Here is a 25,454-nt window from a genome sequence, read left to right on the forward strand (position 1 = left end):
AGATTTACCTAAGATTACACTGGTTGCATTTTTTATTTTTTAAAGAGCCAATCTTGCTACTTCACAGTCAAGATTTCTTATGCTGCTGCTAAAAATTGATAATCTTATTTTAAAAATCTCTTCCAAATTCAATTTAGTAAGTCTTCCTCTTGAATATACTACTTGATAATATCATATAAAACTCTTGATTTCATCCTTCTCAAAACCCCAGGTGATTTCTAATTACAAAATAATGTATAAAGCACACTTCATTTCATACTTAAAGAAAAAGAAAAGAGACAGCCATTCAGTTATCTCAAAATCCATTTATTTCTTTGGGAAAATGACGAAGTATCTTATGTTCATAGTTTACAAACAATTCCTTATTTCAAAAGTATAACCAATATTTCTGTTTCATTGTTATAAATGTTAATTTTGTTTCTTGAAGCTTTCTAACATTTGCTGAGTAATTTTCTATAACAGAGACTGACTTTTCTACTGAAAATGTTAAAAAGAAAAATAAACAATAGATTTATTAAGTAAAATGAATTACCTAGATATTCTAAATGGTAGTCTGACTAACCATTTATTACAGAATCAAATCCAGACAAAGAGCAGTAAACTTTAAAACTATATTAAAACGCGCCTACAGAAGAGTACTCCTCCCTGAACGGCAGAACCTGGAGTCCTTTGAGGTCTGGCAGCCGTGGACATCACTCAGAGAGGCCGGCCTTCAACTTCTCCTTCCTCCTACGTCTTTCAGATAACGCTTGACAATCTGGTTGCATACTACTCATTGATTGGGTCTATATTTTTAAGAGAGATAAAGGTCTGTAATTTATGATCAAAGTCAATTGCTCTAAACTGAGGTTCCTTGTATTTTCTGGTCATCTTGGCACCCAGGTATGTAATGAGTTCACATCTCTCTATAAACTGCTCCATCTTCTTCTTATACTTCTTTCTTGTATATTCAGAACCTTTGGGATTAAAGGCTGTAGAAAATTTCACAGACTTGTGAATGTTTTCTGTTAGGTTAGTAAATCACGAAATTACAGAGAAAGAGGACTGTGTGTGTGACTGAGCTGAGAAGGTAACCGAACCCCAGTAAAATCTGTGGATTATTCTATTTCAGATCATAACTGCCTTCCTTCTCACCTTCCTCTGTGGCATGAATTTTTGAGAGCTGCCTATATTAGTCAGAGTCCCTGCTTTAAAAACTAGGAATTCAGTTTTGGTATTTTCATTAAAATATCTGCACACGTACACATATGCACACACACCCTTCACAGTTAGTGTTAAATTACTTCTGAGTAGTGTATAATTAAAAAAGACATACCTTTTAGATGAAATGCTATATAGAGCAGTGCAGATTTCTCTATACTTAAGAAGGGAAATTTGGGCTTTAAGCATCCTGCTGCATTCATTGCTTTAATCAGAGAAGTTGCAATACCCTGCAGGTAGGGAACAATTTAAACATGTACATATTTGAGTTTGACTTCTTTTCTTAATGGCAAATAGGTAAAGAGGCTACTCTTTGCCTCTAATAGCCTCCTGGGGTTGAGAATGGGGCTTATCAAGATGGTTAGATGACCACTTAATCAACAAGAGAAAGCCAAAATACATTTGATTAGGAAAAATGAAAATCACATATTGGGTTAGTGCCAATAATGTGATGGACTTACTTCATCACACAGTTCTCTCTGTTTTTATACATTTGACATGTTGCATAGCAAAAAGTTGAAAAAGAAAGAAGGTGACACTGGACTTTGAGATGTCTTGGCCCATTTCTGCCTCTGTTGCTCAGAACTGGCCAGACTGCCTCCCACTATCAGGACCCCTGGCCACCTGACAAGGACTTTCAGAGACCGCAGAGATCACTGCGTCAAGATTCTGCAGCCCCAGCAGGCAAAGGAAGTGGGACGCCCTCCTGATGGAACTTGGCCGCTATAAGAATACCCTCCGTGGGTGGGCTGCAGCTTGTATTTTGTTTTTAAGTGAAGGCAAAACATCTGGGAGAGCTGGAAAAAAGTGGTTAAGAATTTTCATGAGAAAGGTATGAAATTGTGCCCTGGGTATTTATTTATAGACTTAAAAACAGTGTTTGGCTACTGTTAAGTTTTACTGTACGTAAAAAGAGTAATATTTAGACAAATAAAATGTCACTTCAGTAGACAACTTCAGTGACAGTGTAACTCAGCTCTGAAGCAAAGAGTAAGCCTATTGGACCCAGAGTCTGAACATTTTAAAATAAGACAATGTTGTACAGACACTGAAATTCAAAGTACGAACCAAACTCCATGTCAAATGTAAATAATGTTGTAACAATCTACTCTCTTCTCACTTTAGTGCAGGTATTTGGGAACTTACTATTTTATGTATCTTACTTTCATAACCACCCATAAAGAAAATAGGTTAAAAGTGGATTTGCAGAAATTAGAAAACTCTGCCTTGGAATCATTACCAAAATAAAAATTACTATTAAAGAAGAGATCATTGTGGTCTTCCAATGTTTGCATATATATATATATATGTGTGTGTATATATATATATATATATATATATATATATATATATNGTGTGTGTATATATATATATATATATATATATAGAGAGAGAGAGAGAGAGAGAGAGAGAGAGAGAGAAAGAGAGAGAGAGGGAGGGAGAGAGAGAGAGAGAGAGGGAGAGAGAAAATCGTGTAACTGAACCTGTTCCAGATATCCCGGCAAAGGAAGACTCGTGAGATTTATCGGTTCCTTTAATGGGGGAAGTTTGTATGGAAGCTGCTGATCCCAGTATTTCATTGGCAACCTAAGAACACAAAGTTCATTAGTCAGATGCTCTCAGATACACTCACTGTGTGAATATAGGAAAGTAGATATACAAGAGACAACTAAAAGACAAAGTTCAGTACCCATTTCTCCACTAGGAAAGTGATCCAGGTGGGAAGACTGGTGCTCCTAGAAATCCGTGACCATCATGTTTGCCCAGGTCCCTAGCCCTGCTTGCCTATTTCTTTACTTTTCATAGCAATTATATAAAATTTTCTTTGTTTTCTGCAAACTTTTGACTCTCCCAGAGAACCTCCTACACAGATGCCATGCTATACAAAGGGAAGTTCTCTAAGAGGAACTTGCTCGACTGCTTGTCACCAGCAAAGCCCATACAAGTTCCTCTTTCCACGGCAAAGTTTACCTCCCCCCTCTACCCTGTCGCCAGGTACCTTATAGAGCATTTCTTTCTCCCTCTCACCTTTGGCACTTCCTTCCCATGCACTGGATGTACATGGGGAGGTGTCTTTTTTTTAAACAGAGACTGACTTTCCTACTGAAAATGTTAAATGCATCTGCCTTTAAACACGCTCAAACCTCCTCCATTGGGAAAAAAGAAAAGAAAAAAGAAAAACCACCTTCAGTCCTTCAATCTCATATCTCTTCCAGCAACTCAGGTCTTTCTTTTTACAGTTAAACTTCTTCAAACAGTGGGCTTCCCTAGATATCACAGACTACTGCTGCACAGATCATGCCTGCGGATGTGACTGGATTCTCACATGGTTTTTTTAAATTTGAATCCATCACAAACATTTTGAAAATCAGAAAAATAAAATTAAAAGAGATTTCCTTTCCAACCTGTGAAAAACAGAAATGTCTGCCCGTAGACGAGCAGCCGCTGCCCTCTAGTTGGCATATGCACGCTCCAGGGTGCAGTGGTCCCCCCCCCCACGCCCCGCTGCTGTCCCTTCACACCCAACCTGCTGCCCTCGCTTACTCCACTTCCCAGCACTGGAGACCTCTGTGTTTGTGACCTCTGGGCTACAGGCAAGGTCTTCATTGCATCACCTTGCATTCATCCCTTGGCACTCTGCAACTGGCTACTTACTCAACTGAAATCATTCTTGCCAAGAACACTGGTGACCTGTTACAAACTAAATCTGACATACTTTTCAAATCTTGCCTTGCTTCACCTCTGAGCAGCATTTAAACATGTTGGTACACCCTCCCAGAAACTTTCTCTCCCCTTCATCTCCCCTCCTGGGTCTCCTTTCACCTCTCTGTGGGTTCTTCCTTTCATTCTCCGTTGTAAGCTCTTCTGACACTTGTCAGTGTTTCTCAGGGCTTGTCTTAAGCCTGCTGCTATTATGTCATTAGTCTTCATGAGTGCCCTCGAACATGCTATATTGTTTTGACAGGATTATTTCAACAGTATTCCTGGTGTTTCTGCCTCTAATCTGTTATCAACATTCCAGTGATGGTCTCTCTCCAAAGCAAATTTGATTATAGCACTCAGAACCAGTCCGTGTATTTGGACTGCCCATCAGATCAAGTCCAAATAATTTATGGTGACTTGACTTGATCTTCCACATTCAGGTCTGGCTCACTATCTCCAGCCTCACCTCCTGGTCCTTTCCCTCTCCACATCACACCTAGGCCATGCCAAATTTCTTGCAGTTCTGTGCTCACTGAGCCAGGTATGTAGGCCCCTCTGCTTAGAGCCTGTCCCTTTTCTCTTCCTCTAGCCAATTTCCACTTCTCATTCAGGTCTTACACAAACAATCTAGTCAGATTTTGCGGCACACTTTCCCAGAACTCCTGGCAATTTGCCCACCCTAAACCCCTTCACATTCTGTTTTGTTTTTTTTAAAAGATATTTTATTGATAATACCATTACAGTTGTCCCATTCCTCCCCTCCACATTCCCAGACCTTACAGGCTGCTTCTCTGTCAAATTTCAGTCCTTTCTCCCACTCCCCACAAGCAAATTGGGCCCTTCTGGTGCTGGTTCCTGGGTGGGTGGGCTTGTGTACATTCTAGGACCCCGTGGGTCTCTCCAACAAACTCTCCTGTGATGTTGGGAGTCTCCCCCAGCACATCAACCCCCGAAAGATTTTTCAATCATTGCTTTTAGGCTTTATTTCCCGTTACTGGGTCCCTGGGTTGTGTGGTCTGTCTCACTGCCTGTTTTTGTCTACTTATCTGCACGTGAATGTGTGTCTAGGGTCAGCCAGCTGCCTTGCACACCTCACTGGGTTGGGTCTGCTCATTTCCTCCCAGCGCCTGGGTCTGCTAACCACCACTTTTTCCTGCCATGACCCCTCTCCACTGGCCACCAACTCCGCCCCTCTTACTGGTCTGGATGAATGGTTCATTGTTGGACTTCCATACAGTTCAATTTTCTGTCTGTTCTGGTTGTGCTTTTGTTTCTAAATCTTTGTTGTCCTTAAATTTGGTTGTGTGAGGAGGCATAGTATTTCTACTTACGCCTCCTTCTTGGCCAGAAGTCTTGTTTTATATCAGATACTTAAAGTCTATTTACATCTGAGACTCAGGCTTTGGGACAGCAGTGATCAGTCCTTGTTCACCATCATATATGTAGATATAGACATATGTGTATGTGTATATGTGTATGTACGTGTGTACACACATATATATTCCAGCATGGAGCACTGAACATAGAAGATATTCAAGAAATATGTGACTTAGTGAATGGTCTCACCTCATAAATTTCTGAAGTTTTTCATTACTCTCACAAATATATATACGATCATGGTATTCTATGGCATATTCGATGTTACCAGGTACTAGGGCTTCATATCTGAAAGACAAAACAAACAAACAAACAAACAAAAAACTATAGTAAATTATATGCAGTATTGTATAAATAAAATGTCAAAACGTTTTCTTTCTTTACCTGTGTAACTCAAGGAAGAATTAGAATACTTTCCCATTAAACAGTGTAAGATTGTTTCATGAACCATTTATTGGGAGTGGAGACATCACCCTGTACTTGCACGCGGACTTACCTTTGATTTCCATCCTGATAGGTCACTGGACAGTAGCCCTGGAGCTCAGCACACTTAGGGAATCGTTTCTTAAGCTCTGACAGTGTCAGCCTTTTGGGGATCATGTCAGCAGGTGGGAGTGGATGAGGTGCCAACGGAGGCACATATAATTCTGGGTTCTCCAAAAACTTCTGTAAAGGATTACAGCAATAAGACCATTTATAACAGGGATACCATGCCAATCAAAAATCCCCTGAGGCTTTCCTGGCACTGTCCCCAATTTCAGTAGCAATGTTTGGTCTCCCAAACCACCTGAGAGCTGCTCTCAGCACTACGATCACTCCTTCCCGCCTGGAGGTTCCTTATAGTACCACTCGCAAGTAATGCATCTGTCTCTCCTCTCTCTCTCTCTCTCTCTCTCTCTCACTCACTCACCCCTAACACAAGAAAATATTTGTTGAGCTCTTATAATGTGCCAGGCACTCAAGAGGACACAGTCCCCTGCCCACCCGTCTTCCTGTCCTGTAGTATGAGAGTCCTGCGTAGGCACACAACTAGTTGTGCCTCTTGCCAGGTGAGATAACCTTTCCAGCTTCAGTTATCACTTTATAACATGGAGGGGACAGACCAGGTACATGATTTCCAATGTTACCTGCAGTTTTTAAATTTTGTGATTATTATTTAAATAAGCAGAAATAAACACTTGTATCCTTAATTAAATGATTTAAAAACTCTAATTCTTCAGAGGAAAATAAAATGTTTGGAGGAATCTGTTCAGTTTTTAACTACCAATCTTTTTATGTCATCACATTATGGACATTATAATATTAGAACACTTCTGTATTCTGTTCCACTAAACAGAAATATAAGGTATACTGAGAATTCTAGTGACAGAAAAAAATTAAAGCACAGGAAACATTACTTCATTTCTACTGACCTCGAGTTCCCTTCTGCACTCTTGGATCTGAATGCCCTGGACGCCCTTCTGTGGGTCGAGCCCCGATGTGGGCAAGCATCCCTCCTATTGGTGAGGCCCACCATTGGGTCTCCCTACCTGTTGGGCTGGCTAAGGCTGAGGGCCCATCACTGACCCTCAACTTCTGACTTGTGTTAAAATGTGTTTTGGGATGCAGTCCCAGGACTGGCCTCTGAGTTGTCTCATTGATCCCAGAACCATAGGTTTCAATAATGGGGCTCCTGGTCCCCAATTCCTGGGGACAACTGTGTCTACTCCTTCCTATCTGGTGAATTCTGAGACAGGAATTTTCTTTCCTTAGTAAATATTTGGAGTTAGGAATAAACTTACATTCAGTTTTTCCTCAGAATCCATTTTATAATAATGCCCTCTGAACTCTGCTGCAAATTCCAAAGACTTAGTTACAGAGCAATCAACTAATTCATATGATTCTGCCAGGCTGACAGGGCAGAACTGTCCGAATTCGCCCAGGCGAGAAGTCAGTTCTTGAGGGGTGATGCACAGCTTGTCAATGCAGGCAGCTTTCCCTAGTATTAAAAGACTAACTATTATTACATATACTTTTTTCCATAGAAAGCACAATGATTTTTTAAATTAAAATAACCTTCAATTACACAGCACTATAGAAATGCACACATGTTGTAATTTTCCAAACAATAGAGCAAAAAGTAAAAGTTTCTCTTCACACCTCTGTCCTCACAGTGCCGACTAGGGTAACCAGTGCTGTTTGCGTCCTGTTCAGACTTTTTTCTGTACAACCGCATGTACATGTGTGTATGTTTTGCATATAGTGTGCTTCCGCCACTATATTGTAAATCTTATGCTGCAACTCACTTTGTTAGTTGTGATCTTTCATACCAGGTTATATAACTTACGTAATTTTTAAAGTTGATGCATAGTATTCCATTGTATAAATATACATATAGTTTACTTAACCATTTTTCTGTGGATGGATATTTTGGTTGTTTTTAATTCTTAGCTATTATAAATTATTTATATTATTAACCATATATACCAACATATATATACACATACACACATATACACCCAATCACATATACATTTGCTTCATATTTCACATTTTTCTATTAATGGATTTTAGGAAGTGCAAATGGTTTGTTGACATGATGTTACTGCCACAAACTTGCCCCGAGCCCAGATGCCATTCAAAGGAAAAGAAGAAACATTTATCACAAAGTGACTACTGTATTTTTCAGACCATAAGACGCGCCTATGTTTTAGAGGAGGAAAATAGGAAAAAAAAATTGAAGCAAAAAAATGTGGTAAAATATTTAGTAACATAAATAACATAGCCCCCCTTCACCACCCCCCGCCAATAGTGAGCCAGGTAAGCTACATTCAGACTATAACACACACCCACATTTTCTCCCAAATTTGGGGGGTGCGTCTTATACTCTGAAAAATACGGTACATTTATCCTAAGGGATCTATTTTAAAAATACAGAGCTCAAATTTCTCAGTGGACATGTTTAAGAGTTTTTCCCTAATACTCCACTGGAATGGGGACTCAAAAGCAACATGAGATATTATAGAAAATAAAATTGTTTTTTACATCTCAGGTATAATTAGTAAATTTTGACACCAATATATTTATAGAAAATAAAATTGTTTTTTACATCTCAGGTATAATTAGTAAATTTTGACACCAATATATTTTGTTAATGGTACCTCTCAACAGTGAAAGGGTTTACCTTTAAAAATTTTTTTGATTTATTCATTTTTAGAGAGAGGGGAAAGGAGGGAGAAAAAGAGGGAGAGAAACATCCATTAGTTGCCTCTCACATCCCCAACCAGGGACCTGGCCCACAACTGAGGCATGTGCCCTGACCTAAGGTTGAACTGGTGACCTTTTATTTTTTGGAATGATGCCCAATCTAATGAGTCAGACTGGTCAGGGCTTACCTTTTTAAAATTATGCCAAGGAAGGTCTTAACTGTGAAATTATAAAGCAGTTATTTGATAGTAAGAACAGGTAGAATTGATCCTCGGGATCAGAGTGATATGTCTGCAAGCCACGGAGTGCAGGGGTTACTGAGAGCACTGGAAGCAGAGACTGTGGCATGGGACAGATTTTCTCTAGAGCCTTCAGAGAGACTTTTGCCCTTCTGACACTCTGATTTTGAGCTTCCAGCCTCCAGAACTGTGAGAGAGCACATTTTGGTGGTTGAAGCCACCCATCTCCTGGTACTTTGTTACAGCTTAGGGAACCAAAGCAGTTACAAAAGAATGTGGCACATGCCTCGTTGGCACCCTTTGTTACCTCCTCTTCTGTTCACTGGATAAAGCAAGCTGCCATGTTGGAAAGGTCCACATGGCACGTAACTGAGGCCCACAGTGCAACAGTCCTCAAGGGGCAAAATCGGGGCAAAATCCTGTCAACAGCACATGAGCGAGGCTCCCAGCTGATCCTTCAGATGAGGCCGTAGTCCTGGCCAATATAGCCAACACCTGGACTGAAGCTTTATGCAAGACCCAGAAGTAGAGGACCTAGTTAGGTTGCACCCAGATCCACAGAAACTGTGTGTGTTGTTAGCTGCTAGTGTGTGTTGTAAGCTGCTAGTGTGTGTTGCAACTGTGTGTTGCAAGCTGCTAAGTTCTGGAATAATATGTTATGCAGCAATAGACAAACTAATACACTATTCTACCTGCTGCTTATGAATGGCAGAGAAGAAGAAGCTAAAAAGCTCTAGTATCCCTTTCCTACAAAGAATATTACACTACTATAATACTTAGTGGTGTAACATTACTTTAAAGTATTATAATATACAGTGTTATGATATAATAGTATATGGTATTATTGAAGTATATAGTATTATATAGTGCTATCGTGTTATACTATAGTGTTCTATAGGTTGCTCTTCAGCTCAGATGTGCTGAACCTCACCGATTCTGACAGATTTAGTAATTCAGAATTATCTGGCTTCAAGTCCTCAGTGACACTTAAGTATCTTTTTCTGATTCTCGGGATATTTGTGACAACATCTGGCAATATCTATAGATCCTATTCTGGAATGTGGCAGAATGAGGAAGAATTTCTTTATTCTTCTCTCTCGGACTTTGCCCCATCTCATTAGCAGAGCAAACCTTGGCCCCTGACTGGGGAGGATCATTTGAATAGCACACAAAGGAAATGTAGAAAGAAAAAAAAAATAAAACTAAATTCAAAGAACTAGTCATAGGCTAGATCATTAGGCATGAGTTGAAGCTGAAGAGCAAGAGAGGCAGACCCCAATTAGAGTAAACAATTCCAGACAGTAAACAATTGGGGTGATGCTGTGGATACTGTGGCGCCCCACCCAGACCCCTTCTCAGTGTTCATGTACCCTCCCCCTGGCTGCTGGGAACATGGGTGCTGGTGACTCAGAGCTGCACTGGGAGTTGTCCCTGTCATAGGCTGTGCCTCCTTCCAGAGTGACCTATGGTCAATGGCAGACTAATGGGCCTGGCCCTTCTCCTTAATTTGGGAAATTCTGAAAATCCATCCCAGCCCCCCACCACCATAGGATCTACTGAGGCTTCAGCTCCCATGGCACTGCAGTTTAGTTTTTCCCTCTGCCCAGCCCTACTGTCCTTGCTTCCCCACAGGGGGGTCTCATTAGGGTTGGCAGATAAAATACTGTGTGCCTCATGCAATTTGTGGGACATAGTTATACTATCAAATTATTTGTTGTTTACCTGAAATTAAATTTATCAGGCATCTGAGTGTTTTTCTTTAAAAATTTTAACTTTTTTCAGAGATAGGGGAAGGGAGGGAGAGAGAGGGAGAGAAACATCAATGTACAATCAGTGGCCTGTCACACACCCCCAACCGGGGACCTGGCCACAACCCAGGCATGTGCCCTGACTGGGAATCAAAGCAGTGACCTTTCGGGTCACAGGCTGGCACTCAACCCACTGAACCACAGCAGCCATGGCAGTATTTTCATTTTCTGAATCTGGCAACTCTACTCCTCTACTCCTGACACTACTTTCTGATGAAGCTTCTGTATCTGTATAACTTTTCACACTATTGCAGACGTCCCCGTTCCTCCGCCCTGTGCCCATCTCCACCCAGCCCCTGCGCCCTTCCCTCTGGCCATCACTACTCTGTTGTCCGTGTCCACGGGTCCTTCATGTATGTTCTTTGGCTAATCCCTTCATCTTCCTTCATTCAGTTACCCCCTCCCCTCCCCTCTTACAGCTGTCTGTTCCATGTCTCCATGCCTCTGTTTCTATTTTGTTTTTCATCTTGAGTCTGTTTCCAGGGAACCCCATCCAAGGCAGGGAGGGTGAAATAAGGTGTCAGAAAAATAAATGAGGCATGAGTTTTGCTTTCAAAGTCTGTTGTGGAATGTTTTGCTAGTGTGATGCTATCCAAAACTTATTGGGAATAGGTTCCTAAAAATTCAGTTCTTCCTTCCCTTACAGTCTTCATGCCTTAGAACACTCAGGTGAAAACAAATTTCCAATTTGCAAACAAACAGGAACCAAAGATAATGGTTAAGCCTAAACAATGAAGCAAGTCAAGGTTCAATGATACAATTATTATCAGCATCTTCACTACATTTTTACTTGTACTAGATTTTCTTAGCCAAGTTGCTTTCTCATATCTTATTATGTCTTCTTCTTTATAGTTTCCAAAGTTAAACAAAGTCATTGAACAATACCCCCACAGATAAAGTGTTTGGAGTCATCACTGTTTTTAGACATATAACATACAGATAACTTTTCTTCTATTTTGGATATTTTTGGAGGAAACTCAAGAAACTTTTAGGAAATAAAATCAAACATTCTCTTTCATGGATTCCAAATATAGATGAACATACATTCTGTACTCAAGTTTAATTTTTATGGACTCAACATTTATATAGCATCACAATGCATGTAAATAGTAAAGATAACTTTGATTCTAGATCCCTAAACAAAATTTGGACCAGTATCGCTCCACAGACCTCTGCCTTCATACAACTGCCATGCTTGAAACTGACTTTGCACACAGTATTCTGAACACTGTAAACTCTTTGAGTGCAAGACCATGTGTTATTGTCTGTGCAAAGTTCACACAGGCACTCAGTAATAATAACTTAAATAGTAGCAGTCATTTATTAGAACAAATATATATGCCCACAAAAATTAAATAGTACTATATTTTTAAATACTGATTAAAATTGTGGGAACAAATGTTCAATTTGAATGAATTAGAGTACCATGAGCCTTGTACATGTAGACTTTAAATTCACATCTTATTCTGTTTTAACAATTGTTTTCTTACCTGCTTTTATTCTTTCCAGGTATATCTGCATGTATCTATTCACCATTTTAACGTTATTAATGGCTTCATTCCATACCCACCATATGCTGTGAAATCCATCAATCACATACCAGTTCTGATGCTGTTCTTGATAATATTGCCTAATCGCAACAACATTTTTGCGGTACTTTGAGTACCTAACAGCTGTAATCTGTGTGCTGTTGTGCAATGGATAAGGCAAACTAATAGAGAAACAGACAAGGAATGGAAAAAGCTGTTTAAAACATACTTTTTTTCTGGATCATTAAAGTGCATTCCTTAATTACTATTTTTATCACATCCATTACCTTTGTTTATTTTTTTTTTCCAGGAGCAATCTTTTGAAAATCTCCTTGGAAGGCACATGCAGCTCCAAGATGACCAGGGGGGTGATTGACCTGTCTTCCAAGAGGCTCATTTGATGCTCAGTTAAAGGGTATCCATCAATAACAACACTAACAAGGAGAGACATGAAAAAAAATTCCAGGTTTCTTTTCCCCCATGCCTTCCTTTCTGTCTTCTAGAACCACTCTGTCTCGTTAGGAGTAGCCTCATTGTCTTCCTTATGCAACCTGATTCATCTTCTTTGTGTTCCATCTCTTTATTTCTCTCTACATACATGTATTTTTACGATTTTATTTATTTATTCTTAGAGGGGAAGGGAGGGAGACAGAGAGGGAAAAGAACATCCATGTGTAAGAGAATCATTGATCAGTTGCCTCTCACACACACCCCGACAACCCGGGTGTGTGCCTTGACTGGGAATCAAACTCCTTACCTTTCACTTTAAGGGACGACGTCCAACCAACTGAGCTACACAGGTCAGGGCTATCGGTATTTTTAATCTCAGACAGCCCAAGACCCAGGAGGAGGGCAGCATACATAGGGAAACAGCTCTGAACTCATATACTTAGCATCATAAGTACACAAATCTTAGGATTCGAGAGAGAACACACATAATACCTTGATCATTGTGTTATTCAATCACGGAGGCTGGGCATGGGGAAGGGGAGGTGGAGAGCTGGTGAGAGGAGACCCATAAGACCTGGAAGAGAATCATTCTACAGGGCCCACCATGCCACTGAGTAGAACTGGAGGAGAATTTGTTAGTCCAACAGCTTGAAATAATGGAAGTGTTGCTATCAAACTGAGAGAAGGAATGAAAGCTGTTTGTAAATTCTGGGAGGAGTGGCCCCGAAAGTCAGGGGAGTGCTGGCTGATGGTCATCAGGCAGGGCTGGTTTGAAATAAGTCGCAGGATATCCTCACTCAATGCTCTCTAGCCAGATCTTTAGGTACTAACTAGTTCTACACTCCATGGCCAGCAGGATGGTAAGTGCACCTAGCCGGCCAAGCCTAACAGACAATGTATTGGGTGTTGTTGTTGTTGTTGTTGTTGTTGTTGCCTTTAATAGACAGTGGCTCAGCTTCCCTGTCTCGTGAAGGGTCACTCAGGGTTATGGAAATTGAGGGTGAATAGGTAGTCACTCTCCTAGCATTAAAGTGAAATAAAATCTTTAGGACTCAACCAAGATTCCTCTTATTGAGATTTCTTGTATGCAAAGCTGAGTGACAGGGAGGAAGTAACTCAATTTGCATAAGTCCCAGAGCCTTCACTGGGAAAAAATAATCTGATCCCCCAGAATCTGATCCCTCATAACTGAGATTGGAGAACTGTGCAAGGATTTGATTAAGGACCAGTTGCAGGGAAGGGCAAGGAAGCACCTAACATAAAACAGCTTTGAGTAAATCAGGGATTCTAGGTCAGTAACCTGGGCTCACGAGGAGGGCCTTAGGTTTCGCCATCTTACTACTGGGTGTGACCAGTGGCTGTGCAGGGGGAGCAATGATTGAGCAGAGGAGTGTAAACTGAAGACACAGCTCAAGCACAGAGAGCTCCCCTGACCTGGCATTAAGGGGAGGCGGAGGGCACCCCCACCTATGATGGGGGTTGGGGGGCACGTTCTCATCACTCCACAGGGCAGGGAGAAGCTCTCCTGGGCCGCGGAAGTCACACTATGAAACAGATGGTAATATCGCTCCTTCCCCAGAGGTGAAGTTGTCACCAGGACGGTTGTCACCAGTCCGTGGTAATGCCAAGTGGTAGACTGTGCAAGCCCAGAGACTTTTGGACAGCTCGGGGGTTGCTGCAGGGAGTCTAGTGGCCTGCTTGTTGTTCGGGCAGGTAGTATTCAAGCCAAGTTTTAGCCTGACAGAAAAATAAAATATGCGACCATATAAGTGCCTAAAGTTTAACAAGCAGATCGCATCTTTTATAAGAGCTTTAAACCCTATTTAAGATAAATGTTTTAAATTCCAGTGAGTCATTTCTTGAGTGTTAACGGACCCCTCAAGGCCCCTACTCACCCTGCAGTATTACACACATTTCCCATCAGAGACACTTCCAAGGCTTGAGTTGCCAGCTGGTCAGGCACTGTCATCCCTTTATGAAGATGCCAGTTTAACATGAGCGCCAGCTCTGTGTCTGCCTGGTGGTTTAACACGTAACGCAGAGCTTCTCCGACTGACAAACGCTCTAAGCCATATTCACTTGAAATTTTTTGGGCAACTGAAAAACAAGAAAACTTTTAAACTTACTCCATTTCATAAATTCATCAGTTAATCTTAGTTGCAGATTCTGGTTAACTGATATCAACAGCAAACTAATCTTCACATTCCTCAAAGACATTTTTTAAATTAAAATTGCTATATTTTACTGAATTAATACTGTCAAAGGTCAATCATTATTAGTATTTCAGGTATATCTGACTGACAGATCTGGGTAATGAGCCAACTCTGTGGGTTTTTCTCATAACCAAACCAACTTTTAAGTTTTCCTTCTTGCATGAGGTAGTAAAATTATTGAGAGCAAAAAGGCATCCTATGTATAGTACTATTATTGGGTATTGTGTCGCAAACAGCTCAGTTAATCCCCTAAGAAACAATTTTTTAAAATTATAATGGCAGCCCTGGCTGGCATAGCTCAGTGGATTGAGCGCGGGCCTGTGAACCAGAGGATCACGGTTCAATTCCCAGTCAGGGCACATGCCTGGGTTGCAGGCCAGTTCCCAGCAGGGGGCACACCAGAGGCAGCCGTACATTGCTGTTTCTCTCCCTCTCTCCTTCTCTTCCCCTCTGAAGATAAATAAAATCTTTTAAAAAATTATAATGGCATACCAGACATTTTAATAGTGATTTACAGCTTACAAGGCAATTTTTCTTCTGTGATTTTGATATTTTCAAGTATCCCACCCAGATGGGTACACTAGATATTGAAATTCTCATTCTATACATGAGAGAACTGAAGCCCAATTAAGTGCAATGATTTGTCCAATGTCACACAGATGTCACTAGTGGTTGAAAGAAAACTCACCTTGGCTTCACTTCTCCTAAATGAGACCAAGGCATGGCTTCCAGGAACTAGTGTAAGGGTGGGGTCTGTGTGCCCTGTCTCATCTCTGTCTGCAGACGGCAGCATGGAGGACGCTGAGAGAGCCCGTCCTGTCCCACGGAATGCAGGTGAACTGACTGCAGTTAAGATCCCTCGGAAGGAAAACCCTCATGAGAGCCTTAACCTCAGTTTTGCCAGAAATGCTAGAATCAGACCTATTTTTTAAAGTTCTAAAAATAATTAAGCTTTTACAGTTTGACATTTTGTTTAAAAATTAACCTCTGTTTCAACAAAGAAATGTGAAATCAGATGGTCTTGTCCCCATTTTTACTTTGTGCTGTGGTGTGGGATCTTATTTGAATGTCGATGTTCTGCTTTCTTTGGGAAATATCAACATCTTTGTGAAAATTTTAAATATAATTATTAAAGGCTCTCATCGTGTTAAGAAATTTAAATGGCGAGATAAATTCCATCTGAAGGAGTGGAACATAAAACTCCGCTTTATTTTTCCTGTGACAAATTCAAACTTAGCTTTGACCTCATCTCAGCCCTCCATTCTCTAGTCTGAGTCATGAAGTCCATTGTTTTCCTTGCAAATATCTCCTGTATCTGTCCTTTCCATTCCTATTCTCATTACGACAACCATACGACAATCAAGATATGGTTGATGTTGAGAGCATGTCACTTAGAAATGCCTACTCTATCAACTGTTGGACTATCAGCCTTTAAACACACACATACACAGAGTCCAAAGTCATACAATATTCAGACATTACAGGAATGCAGTTTACCAAATGCCTTATTCAATTCAGCAATAGTTAAGATAATAGACTTTCACTCTTTTAACTATTAATATAGATTATACTTGCAAAATTTTTAATACAATTTTTATGCTAGTATCTTAATATACTATTATTTGACTCTGTTTATGTTCCATTAGTTTATAATTTCTTTTCTTGTATTTCTTAGGTTTTAATATCAGGATTATGCTAATTTAGAAATGGATTTGTATTCTTTGTATCTTTTGGATTATATGGGCCATATTCCTTAATAAAAAGAAATTGAAAATAAGTCAGGAAGCTGTCTTTTCCCTCGCTCTGGACGAGTTTATAACAACACAGGAGAGATGTCTTGAGTTTTCAACCCTTTGGAAGTTTGCACACTTTTTCTCTAAAACCATTTGACCCCAGGCTGCTTTAGAGTGGGGTTGTATTTTCGAATGCCTTCTCGCAGATGGCTATCGGCCCACTGAAGTTTTCTCTCTCTCTCCCTGTCAGTTTGGACAGTTGGTTTCCTGAAGAAGCGGAACCGCCTTTTGGGGATTCTTTGATGCTTATTGGAAACAAAGGCAAACATTTCCTCACCTGTCGTCTTCCCAGACTTTGGAGGCCCCACAATTGCAATCTTAATGGGCATATTAGGCTTTGGTTTGGGTTGGCGAATGTATTTGATTGGGTTCTTCATAAATTTTTCTTTAGTTTCCTTACTAGATAAAAAATAAATATACTGACGATGGATTACAGGATAAACTGGATTCTCTGAACTTTCAACTGGCTTGAGTGTCTCTCCTTCACTTAGCTGCAATATATATAAAATTGAATTAGAAAGATAGCTTTAATTTATACAGCATTACTCCTAAATATATTTAAAAATAAAATAATTTGTTAAATAAGAATAATAAAACTAATTATAATCAAATATTAATATTTATAAAACTGTGTAAAAAGAACAAATTATTTTATACCTATATAATATATATATATATATATATATATATATATATATATATATGGCTTTCAGTTTATGACTGTGAGACTGCTCTGATTCTCTTTACAATGTCTTTGGTGTATATACTCAATGTTTCTGTCAAGGAGTATAAAGTTGTTTAGATACATTCAAGGGACAATTTATCTTTACAAATAGGTCTATTACTAAGGTAATGTTATGTATGGATATGTGTTCCCCCAAATGCACAGGTCAAAACCCTAACACACAAAGTTTCTGTATTTGGAGACAGTCCTTCAAGGAAGTAATTAAGGGCAAATAAGTCACAAGAACAGGGCCTAAATCCAGTAGGACCGGTGTCCTTATGAGAAGAGGAAGAGAGACCACGGGTGCAGTTGTAGTTCATCTTTCAGGGTATTCAACTAGGACAAATGCCACACACCTAACAGCAGCAGCCACAAAAGGAAAAAATTCCACCTAAAAGGCAGCGTAAGGGGCAGGGAAGGAATGAAGTGGGAGGAGGGATCCCACATGACTGAGGTGATGAGAGCTGGGTAATTTATTGATGCTAGGTTTGCATGTCTTTTTTACAGCATCAACTGGCCAGGCACCAGCCATCCCTGGCATTGATGGAGTAGATGTGTAACAGTTTGGTAGCAGCTCCTCCCCCAGAGCTACACTGGCACAGTTGTTAGTAGTCGGTGGTATTGCCAGCATTATCATTCTTGGGCTGCAGTGATATCTATGTCTGGGAGTAAGTGCTTCGGATAGGGGGAAACACTGGAATGGGGCGAGAATGTCTGCGCTATGTTTTATACTTGGTAACAGCAGAAAAGCTGAACGTTTAAGGGTTCCATGTCAAATTTCCCAGTTAAGTGTGAATCCTCACAGTAGGATGACACTCACACCCATGACGGCATGAAGTCAGAAATGCCAAATTACCAGGCAACAAGAGAGGCTCCCAACAGCTCTTACAAATGATTCCTTACACACTCAAACCCTCCCTCTGACTCGTTTTTCTACAAGGTGTTTTCCTACAATCCTAATTGTGTTTGCACATGGCTCGTTTTTCCTCTCGAAATAAGACTTCTGACTTTGCCTGCTTCTTTCCCTCTCTTACCTATCTCACAGAGAATGTTAGGTCCTGACCATACTCACACTCTTTCCAGGTGATTCTAATACATGCTTAACTCTACCCAATTCTCTATGGAGGGGGCTGCTATAGTGTTTTTATATTTTAGTATGACATTTGAAAAGGTTTCTCTTATGGTTAGGATAAAGAAGATAGCACAATTAGATAGAATTGAAAGTGATTGTGTTTCACAACATCAACCAAGGAGGTTTCAAGTATCAATGACACATACATGGCTCCATTTTGGACCCATCCTCCAAAATACTTTTTATCAGCAACCAATAATAATAATACATATTAATAACAACAATAACTCATATTAATTGGGTTCTTACAAAAAACAAGCACTGTTGTGAGCACTTCACAGTAATTAACTCATTTAATCATTGCAACAATATTTTCAGGTAGGGACTATTCATATCCCCATCGTATAAGTGGGAATGGCTCAGAGAGGTTAAGCAATTTGTTCAAGTGCATTCAGCCAGTAAGCAGAGGTTTTGAACCCAGGCAGTCTGGCCCCAGAGGCACTGGTCTTCTCCACTGTGCTACATCTCTGATAGAGACACACAGGCAACCTGGTTGAGTGAGTGGATCACTACTAGATGATATGCTTTTATTGTCTTATAGTGCTTAATTCTGACAAGAACCTGTTGATATGTTTACTTATTTATTGCCTATCCTCCCTCCCCAACCCAACTGGAATATAAGCTCTACAACAGAAGAAACCTTGTCTGCTGTGTTCACTACCTTATTCCCAGGGACTAGAACCGTGGCTGGTGTGTCCTTGGTTAAGATTTGCTGAAAACCACCTTGGCCATCATCAACAAATCATTAAACAACAAGTACTGATGAGGATGTGGAGAAAAAGGAATTCCCATGCACTGCTGGTAGGATTGCAAATTGTTGCAGCCACTATGAAAAGTGGTATGGAAGTTCCTCAAAAAATTAAAAATAGAACGATCTAGCAATTCCACTTGTGGATCCAAAGAAATCCCAAACACTAATTTGAAAAGATATATGCTTCCCTATTTCATTGAAGCATTATTTACAATAGCCAAGATATGGAACCAACCTACATTTCATCAGGAGACTATTGGATAAAGAGGTGGTACATATATATATAGCGAAATATTACTCGGCTATAGAAAAGAAGGAAATCTTTTATTATTATTATTATTATTATTTATTTAACTCTTGTTCAAGTAGTTTTCTTTCCTGTATTCCCAGCCCTGCCCCTCCCCCAGTGCTCCCCACCTCCCTCCCATCTCCGCCCCCCCCTTAGTTATTGTCCATGTGTCCTTTATACTTGTTCATGTGAGTCCCTCCCCTTTCCCCCTGTGATTCTCTCCCCTCTCCCCTCTGGACCCTGTCAGCATTTCAGTGTCTTTGGTTACATTTTGCTTGCTTGTTTGTTTTGTTGTTTAGATTTCTGTTAAAGGTGATATCATATGGTATTTGTCTTTCACCGCCTGGCTTATTTCGCTCAGCATAATGCTTTCCAGTTCCATCCATGATGTTGCAAAGGGTAGTAGTTCCTTCTTCCTTTCTGCAGCATAGAATTCCATTGTGTAAATGTACCATAGTTTTTTGATCCAGTCATTTACCGATGGGCATCTAGGCTGCTTCCAACTCTTGGCTATCGTAAATTGTGCTGCTATGAACATCGGGGTGCATAGGTTCTTTTGGATTGGTGTTTCAGGGTTCTTAGGATATACTCCCAAGAGTGGAATTGCTGGGTCAAAAGGTACGTTCATTTTTAGTTTTCTTAGAAAATTCCATACTGTTTTCCATAGTGGTTGTACCAGTCTGCAATCCCACCAACAGTGAACTAGAGTCCCCTTTTCCCCACAACCTCTCCAGCACTTGTTGTTTGTTTCTTTGTTTATGATAGCCAATCTGACTGGTGTTAAGTGGTATCTCATTGCGGTTTTAATTTGCATCTCTCTGATAGCTAGTGATATCGAGCATCTTTTCATGTGTCTCTGGATTCTCTGTATGTCCTCCTTGGAGAAATGTCTGTTCAAGTCCTCTGCCCATTTTTTGATTGGGTTGCTTGTCTTCTTTGAGTGGAGCCGAATGAGTTCTTTGTATATTTTGGAGATTAAACCCTTATCTGAGGTATCATTGGCAAATATGTTTTCCCAAGCTGTTGCTTCTCTTTGTATCTTGATACTGTTTTCCTTAGCCATGCAGAAGCTTTTAATTTTGATGAGATCCCATTTGTTTATTCTTTCCTTTATGTTCCTTGCTCTAGGGGACGTATCAGTAAAAATATTGCTGCGTGGAATATCTGAGATTTTCTTGCCAAGGCTCTCCTCTAGGGTTTTAATGGTTTCACGGCTTATATTTAAGTCTTTTATCCACCTTGAATTTATTTTGGTGTATGGTGTAAGTTGGTGCTCAAGTTTCATTTTTTTGCATGTAGCTGTCCAGTTCTCCCAACACCATTTGTTGAAAAGGCTGTCTTTACTCCATTTTATGTTATTGCCCCCTTTGTCGAATATTAATTGACTGTAGAGAGTTGGGTTTATTTCTGGGCTCTCTGTTCTATTCCATTGGTCTATGTGCCTGTTTTTGTGCCAGTACCAGGCTGTTTTGATTACAGTGGCCTTGTAATACAGTTTGATATCAGGTATTGTGATCCCTCCTACTTTGTTCTTCTTTCTCAAAATTGCAGCAGCTATTCGGGGTCTTTTCTGGTTCCATATAAATTTTTGAAGTGTTTGTTCTATGTCTGTGAAATACGCCATTGGTACTTTAATAGGTATTGCATTGAATCTGTAAATTGCTTTGGGTAGTATGGACATTTTGATGATGTTAATTCTTCCAATCCATGAACACGGTATATGTTTCCATTTATTTGTGTCTTCCTTGATTTCTTTCTTCAGTGTTGTGTAGTTTTCTGCATACAGGTCTTTTACCTCCTTGGTTAGGTTTATTCCCAGATATTTTATTTTTCTTTTTGCTATATCGAATGGGATTTTTTTCCTGATTTCTGCTTCTGCTGCTTCATTGTTGGTATACAAAAATGCCTTTGATTTCTGGATATTAACTTTGTATCCCGCTGTTATGCCAAATTCATTTATTAGTTCCAGCAGTTTTTTGGTAGAGGCTATAGGGTTTTCCATGTACACTATCATGTCATCTGCAAACAATGCCAGTTTTGTTTCCTCCTTTCCGATTTGGATGCCTTTTATTTCCTTTTCTTGTCTGATCGCTGCAGCTAGAACTTCTAATACTATATTGAATAGAAGTGGTGAAAGTGGGCAACCTTGTCTTGTACCTGATCTTAGTGGAAAAGCTTTTAGTTTTTGCCCATTGAGTATGATGTTGGCTGTAGGTCTTTCATATATGGCCTTTATTATATTGAGGAATGTTCCCTCTATTCCCACCTTGCTGAGTACCTTTATCATAAATGGGTGTTGTACCTTATCAAAAGCTTTTTCCGCATCTATTGATATGACCATGTGGTTTTTGTCTTTGCTTTTGTTTATTTCGTGTATTACATTTATTGATTTGCGTATATTGAACCATCCTTGCATCCCTGGGATGAATCCCACTTGGTCGTGGTGTATGATCTTTTTGATGTATTGTTGGATGCGATTTGCCAATATTTTATTGAGGATTTTAGCATCTATGTTCATCAGTGATATTGGCCTGTAATTTTCTTTCTTTGTTGTGTCTCTATCTGGCTTTGGAATTAGGGTGATGCTGGCTTCATAAAAAGAGTTGGGGAGTTTTCCCTCCTTTTGGATTTTTTGGAATAGTCTGTGAAGAATAGGGGTTAGCTCTTCCTTAAAAGCTTTGTAGAATTCTCCTGTGAAACCATCTGGTCCAGGGCTTTTGTGTGATGGGAGTTTTTTGATTACTTCTTCAATTTCATTTGCTGTTATTGGCCTGTTCAGGTTTTCTGCTTCTTTTTCATTGAGTTTTGGAAGATTATATTTTTCTAGAAATTTGTCCATTTCATCTAGGTTTTCAAATTTCTTGGCATACAGCTCTGCATAGTAATTCCTCACAATCCCTTCTATTTCTGTGGTATCAGTTGTAATCTCTCCTCTTTCATTTCTGATTCTGTTTATTTGGGTCATCTCTCTTTTTTTCTTGATGAGCCTACTCAAAGGTTTATCTATTTTATTTATCTTTTAAAAAAACCAACTCCTGGATTCATTGATCCTTAGAATTGTGCTTTTAGTCTCTATGTCGTTTAATTCGGCTCTGATCTTGGTTATTTCCTTCCTTCTACTTGCTCTGGGCTGTCTTTGTTGTTGTTCCTCCAGTTCTTGGAGGCGTCGGGTTAGGTTGTTTGTTTGAAATGTTTCTATTTTCTTTAGGTAAGCCTGTATTGCTATGAACTTCTCTCTCAGGACTGCCTTCACTGTGTCGCATAGGTTTTGGGTTGTTGTGAGTTCATTTTCATTTGTTTCCAGAAGCTTTCTGATTTCTTCCCTACTTTCAATCTTGACCCATTCATTGTTTAATAGCATACCATTCAGTCTCCATGATTTTGGGTGTTTTTGATTTTTTCCCGTGGGGTTAGTTTTCAATTTCAGTCCCTTGAGATCAGAGAAAATGCTTGGTATGATTTCTATTTTCCTAAATTTGTTGAGTCTCGTTTTATGTCCTATCATGTGATCTATCTTTGAAAATGTTCCATGTGCATTTGAAAAGAATGCATATTTAGCTTCTTTAGGATGAAGGGCTCTATATATATCAATTAGGTCCTTTTCATCTAGAGTGTCATTTAATGCTGCAATATCTTTGTTGATATTTTGTTTGGAAGATCTGTCCCTTTTTGAAAGTGGGGTGTTAAAATCCCCTACGATAATTGTGTTGCTGTCAATATCTATTTTGAGGTCCTCTAGGATTTTCTTTATATATTTGGGTGCTACTGAGTTGGGTGCATATATATTTACGATGTTAATGTCTTCTTGGTGGATTCTTCCCTTGAGCAATATGAAGTGACCTTCTGGGTCTCTCTTTATGGCCCTGTTTTTGAAGTCTGTTTTGTCTGATATGAGAATTGCTACCCCGGCTTTTTTTTTTTGTCCATTTGCTTGGAAAATTTGTTTCCATCCTTTCACTTTTAGTCTGTGGTGGTCTTTTGACCTGAGGTGGGTCTCTTGTAGGCAGCATATGTGTGGGTCATGCTTTCTCATCCATTCAGCTTTTCTGTGTCTTTTAATTGATGCATTTAATCCATTTACATTTAAGGTTATTATTGAAAGGTACTTATTCATTGACATTTATGTACCTGTGTTCCTCTCCATCTCTCTCTTTTGAAAAGAAGGACATCTTATCATTTGTGGCCTAAAGGGTATTGTGCTAAGTGAAATAAGTCAGACAGAGAAAGACAAATACCATATAATTTGATTTATACATGGAATCTAAAAAACAAAAATAATGAACAGACAAAACAGAAACAGACTCATAGATAGAGAGAACAAACTGAGGGTTGCTGGATGGGAGGAGGTTGAGGAGCTAGGTAGAAAAAAGTGAAGGGATTCAGAAGTACAAATTGGCAGTTACAAAGTAATCACAGAGATGTAAAGCACAGCAAAGGCGACACAGTCAACAATTTTGTAATAACCATGTATGGGGCCAGATGGATACTAGACTATTGGGGGAATCACTTTGTAAGTTACATAAATGTCTAACCACTATGCTGTACACCTGAAACTAATATGACATTGAATGTCAACTACAATTTTAAAAAATTAAAATTAAAAAAGAAAACCATCCTACATTTGAAGTTATTGAATTCCAGTTGGATCAAATCTCTTTGTACAGACTGTATAAAATTACAATGCTCAAATAATTTTGTTATGAACATTAACAGCTCATTCTGAATGGTGTCTCACACTTTCCAGAGGACTTAATACTCTTACATTTGGTCACAGTGGTCTGGCGGCATTATTCTTCCATCTTACAGGTGAGAAAACAGAATCAAAGAGGTTTTAAAAAGACTTGCCTAAAATCCGATAGCGAATTAGTATCACAGTTCAACTCTGGAGATGTTTAGTTTGAAAATATTTCCACTACCATCTTCTTTTGCTACAAAGTTAAAAACAAGTTGGGACTGGGCTATCTCTACAGAAATGAACAAAAGAAATTAACCTTTCAACTACTTTTTCCACTTCAGAAAGGTAAAACAACCACATATTTTTTACAGCTAGCTAAGAATACTGTACAATGTTTACAATTTTTGAAATTGCCACTGTCTTCTTAGACATACTTCAGACATACTAAAAAAAGGAAGAAATAATAGAACATAACTTTCAGACATTACTTTCCTGACCTTACCTTTACAGGATCCCAGTAGCCAAATGTGCTTGTATATTTATAGGTAAAGCTGAGCATTTTCTGGGCAAGGCGTGACGATATTGGATAACACTTCTCAAAAATGCTTGCACGATTCTCTACCAGTGGTTTCAGTTTTGTATTCAACATATATTGTACAATGTGGATTTTACGACCTCCGTTAATGACAATTACTGGTATCAAAAACCTTTCAAATTCATTCTGATGAAAAGAGCATAAAACCAAATATTTTTAGTGGGAAGAAGGCTGGTGGTACTTGGCGGGAGCACACAGACATTGCTGGTGACTGACAGTTTAGAGCACAAATATTTTCCAGCTTCTGCATGACTGCATGCTGGCAGCTGGAACCTTTAACCCTATGTGGCTCCATGTTGTCCTTATTTATTAACTTGTTTTCATAACTGTAAGTAGTGCTGACAAAAGGGAATATAGCCCTAAAATATACATTTCTTTTGAAAAGTTAAAAAGAAACCAAGGCATAAGCCAAATTTCTTTTGTTTCAACTCAAATGTCACTTTTTTGAATTATGAAAAGTAAAGAAAAATTAATAACCTGTATTGCTTGTAAATTACGCAAATCTGCTTCAAATTTTTCTCCCAGTTCACCTTTCAAACGTTCAAGTGCATCGCTTTCTTGTTCTTCGTCTTCCTCACTCATTACATCCTCATCTTTTGGAAATTCATCTTCAAGAATATTGTCAATATCATCTTCTTCTTCTTCAGCATCTTCTTCACTAATTTCTTCATCTTCTCTAGTAATCTAAGAAGGAAAATATTCCTTTTTATTATACATATAAAACATGTAACAAATGACACTGCTAACTAATTATCTGGAGTACTTTGTAATAACTGGATTTTACTTGGTA

At 39.3% G+C, this 25,454-nt stretch overlaps 1 protein-coding gene across 1 annotated transcript in view; it reads right to left on the minus strand.

Moving 5' to 3' along the window:
* Positions 1-289: 289 nt before the first annotated feature.
* The window catches only part of AK9 (adenylate kinase 9), a 115,661-nt gene continuing 90,496 nt past the window's right edge, over positions 290-25,454 (minus strand). The window contains exons 29-40 of the mRNA XM_037065033.1: positions 25,142-25,348; positions 24,572-24,790; positions 16,776-16,989; positions 14,388-14,589; positions 12,330-12,476; positions 12,004-12,224; positions 7,062-7,258; positions 5,777-5,946; positions 5,470-5,568; positions 2,685-2,787; positions 1,316-1,430; positions 290-971 (exon numbers count right to left, since the gene is read on the minus strand). Of these exons, the coding sequence (XP_036920928.1) occupies positions 769-971; positions 1,316-1,430; positions 2,685-2,787; positions 5,470-5,568; positions 5,777-5,946; positions 7,062-7,258; positions 12,004-12,224; positions 12,330-12,476; positions 14,388-14,589; positions 16,776-16,989; positions 24,572-24,790; positions 25,142-25,348 (2,097 nt within the window). The 3' untranslated portion in view covers positions 290-768. The remainder of the gene's footprint in view (positions 972-1,315; positions 1,431-2,684; positions 2,788-5,469; positions 5,569-5,776; positions 5,947-7,061; positions 7,259-12,003; positions 12,225-12,329; positions 12,477-14,387; positions 14,590-16,775; positions 16,990-24,571; positions 24,791-25,141; positions 25,349-25,454) is intronic.

This window comes from Sturnira hondurensis, unplaced genomic scaffold (assembly GCF_014824575.4).
Source record: "Sturnira hondurensis isolate 20B ecotype Veracruz unplaced genomic scaffold, ASM1482457v3 Scaffold0015596, whole genome shotgun sequence".
NCBI classification, from domain to species: Eukaryota; Metazoa; Chordata; class Mammalia; order Chiroptera; family Phyllostomidae; genus Sturnira; species Sturnira hondurensis.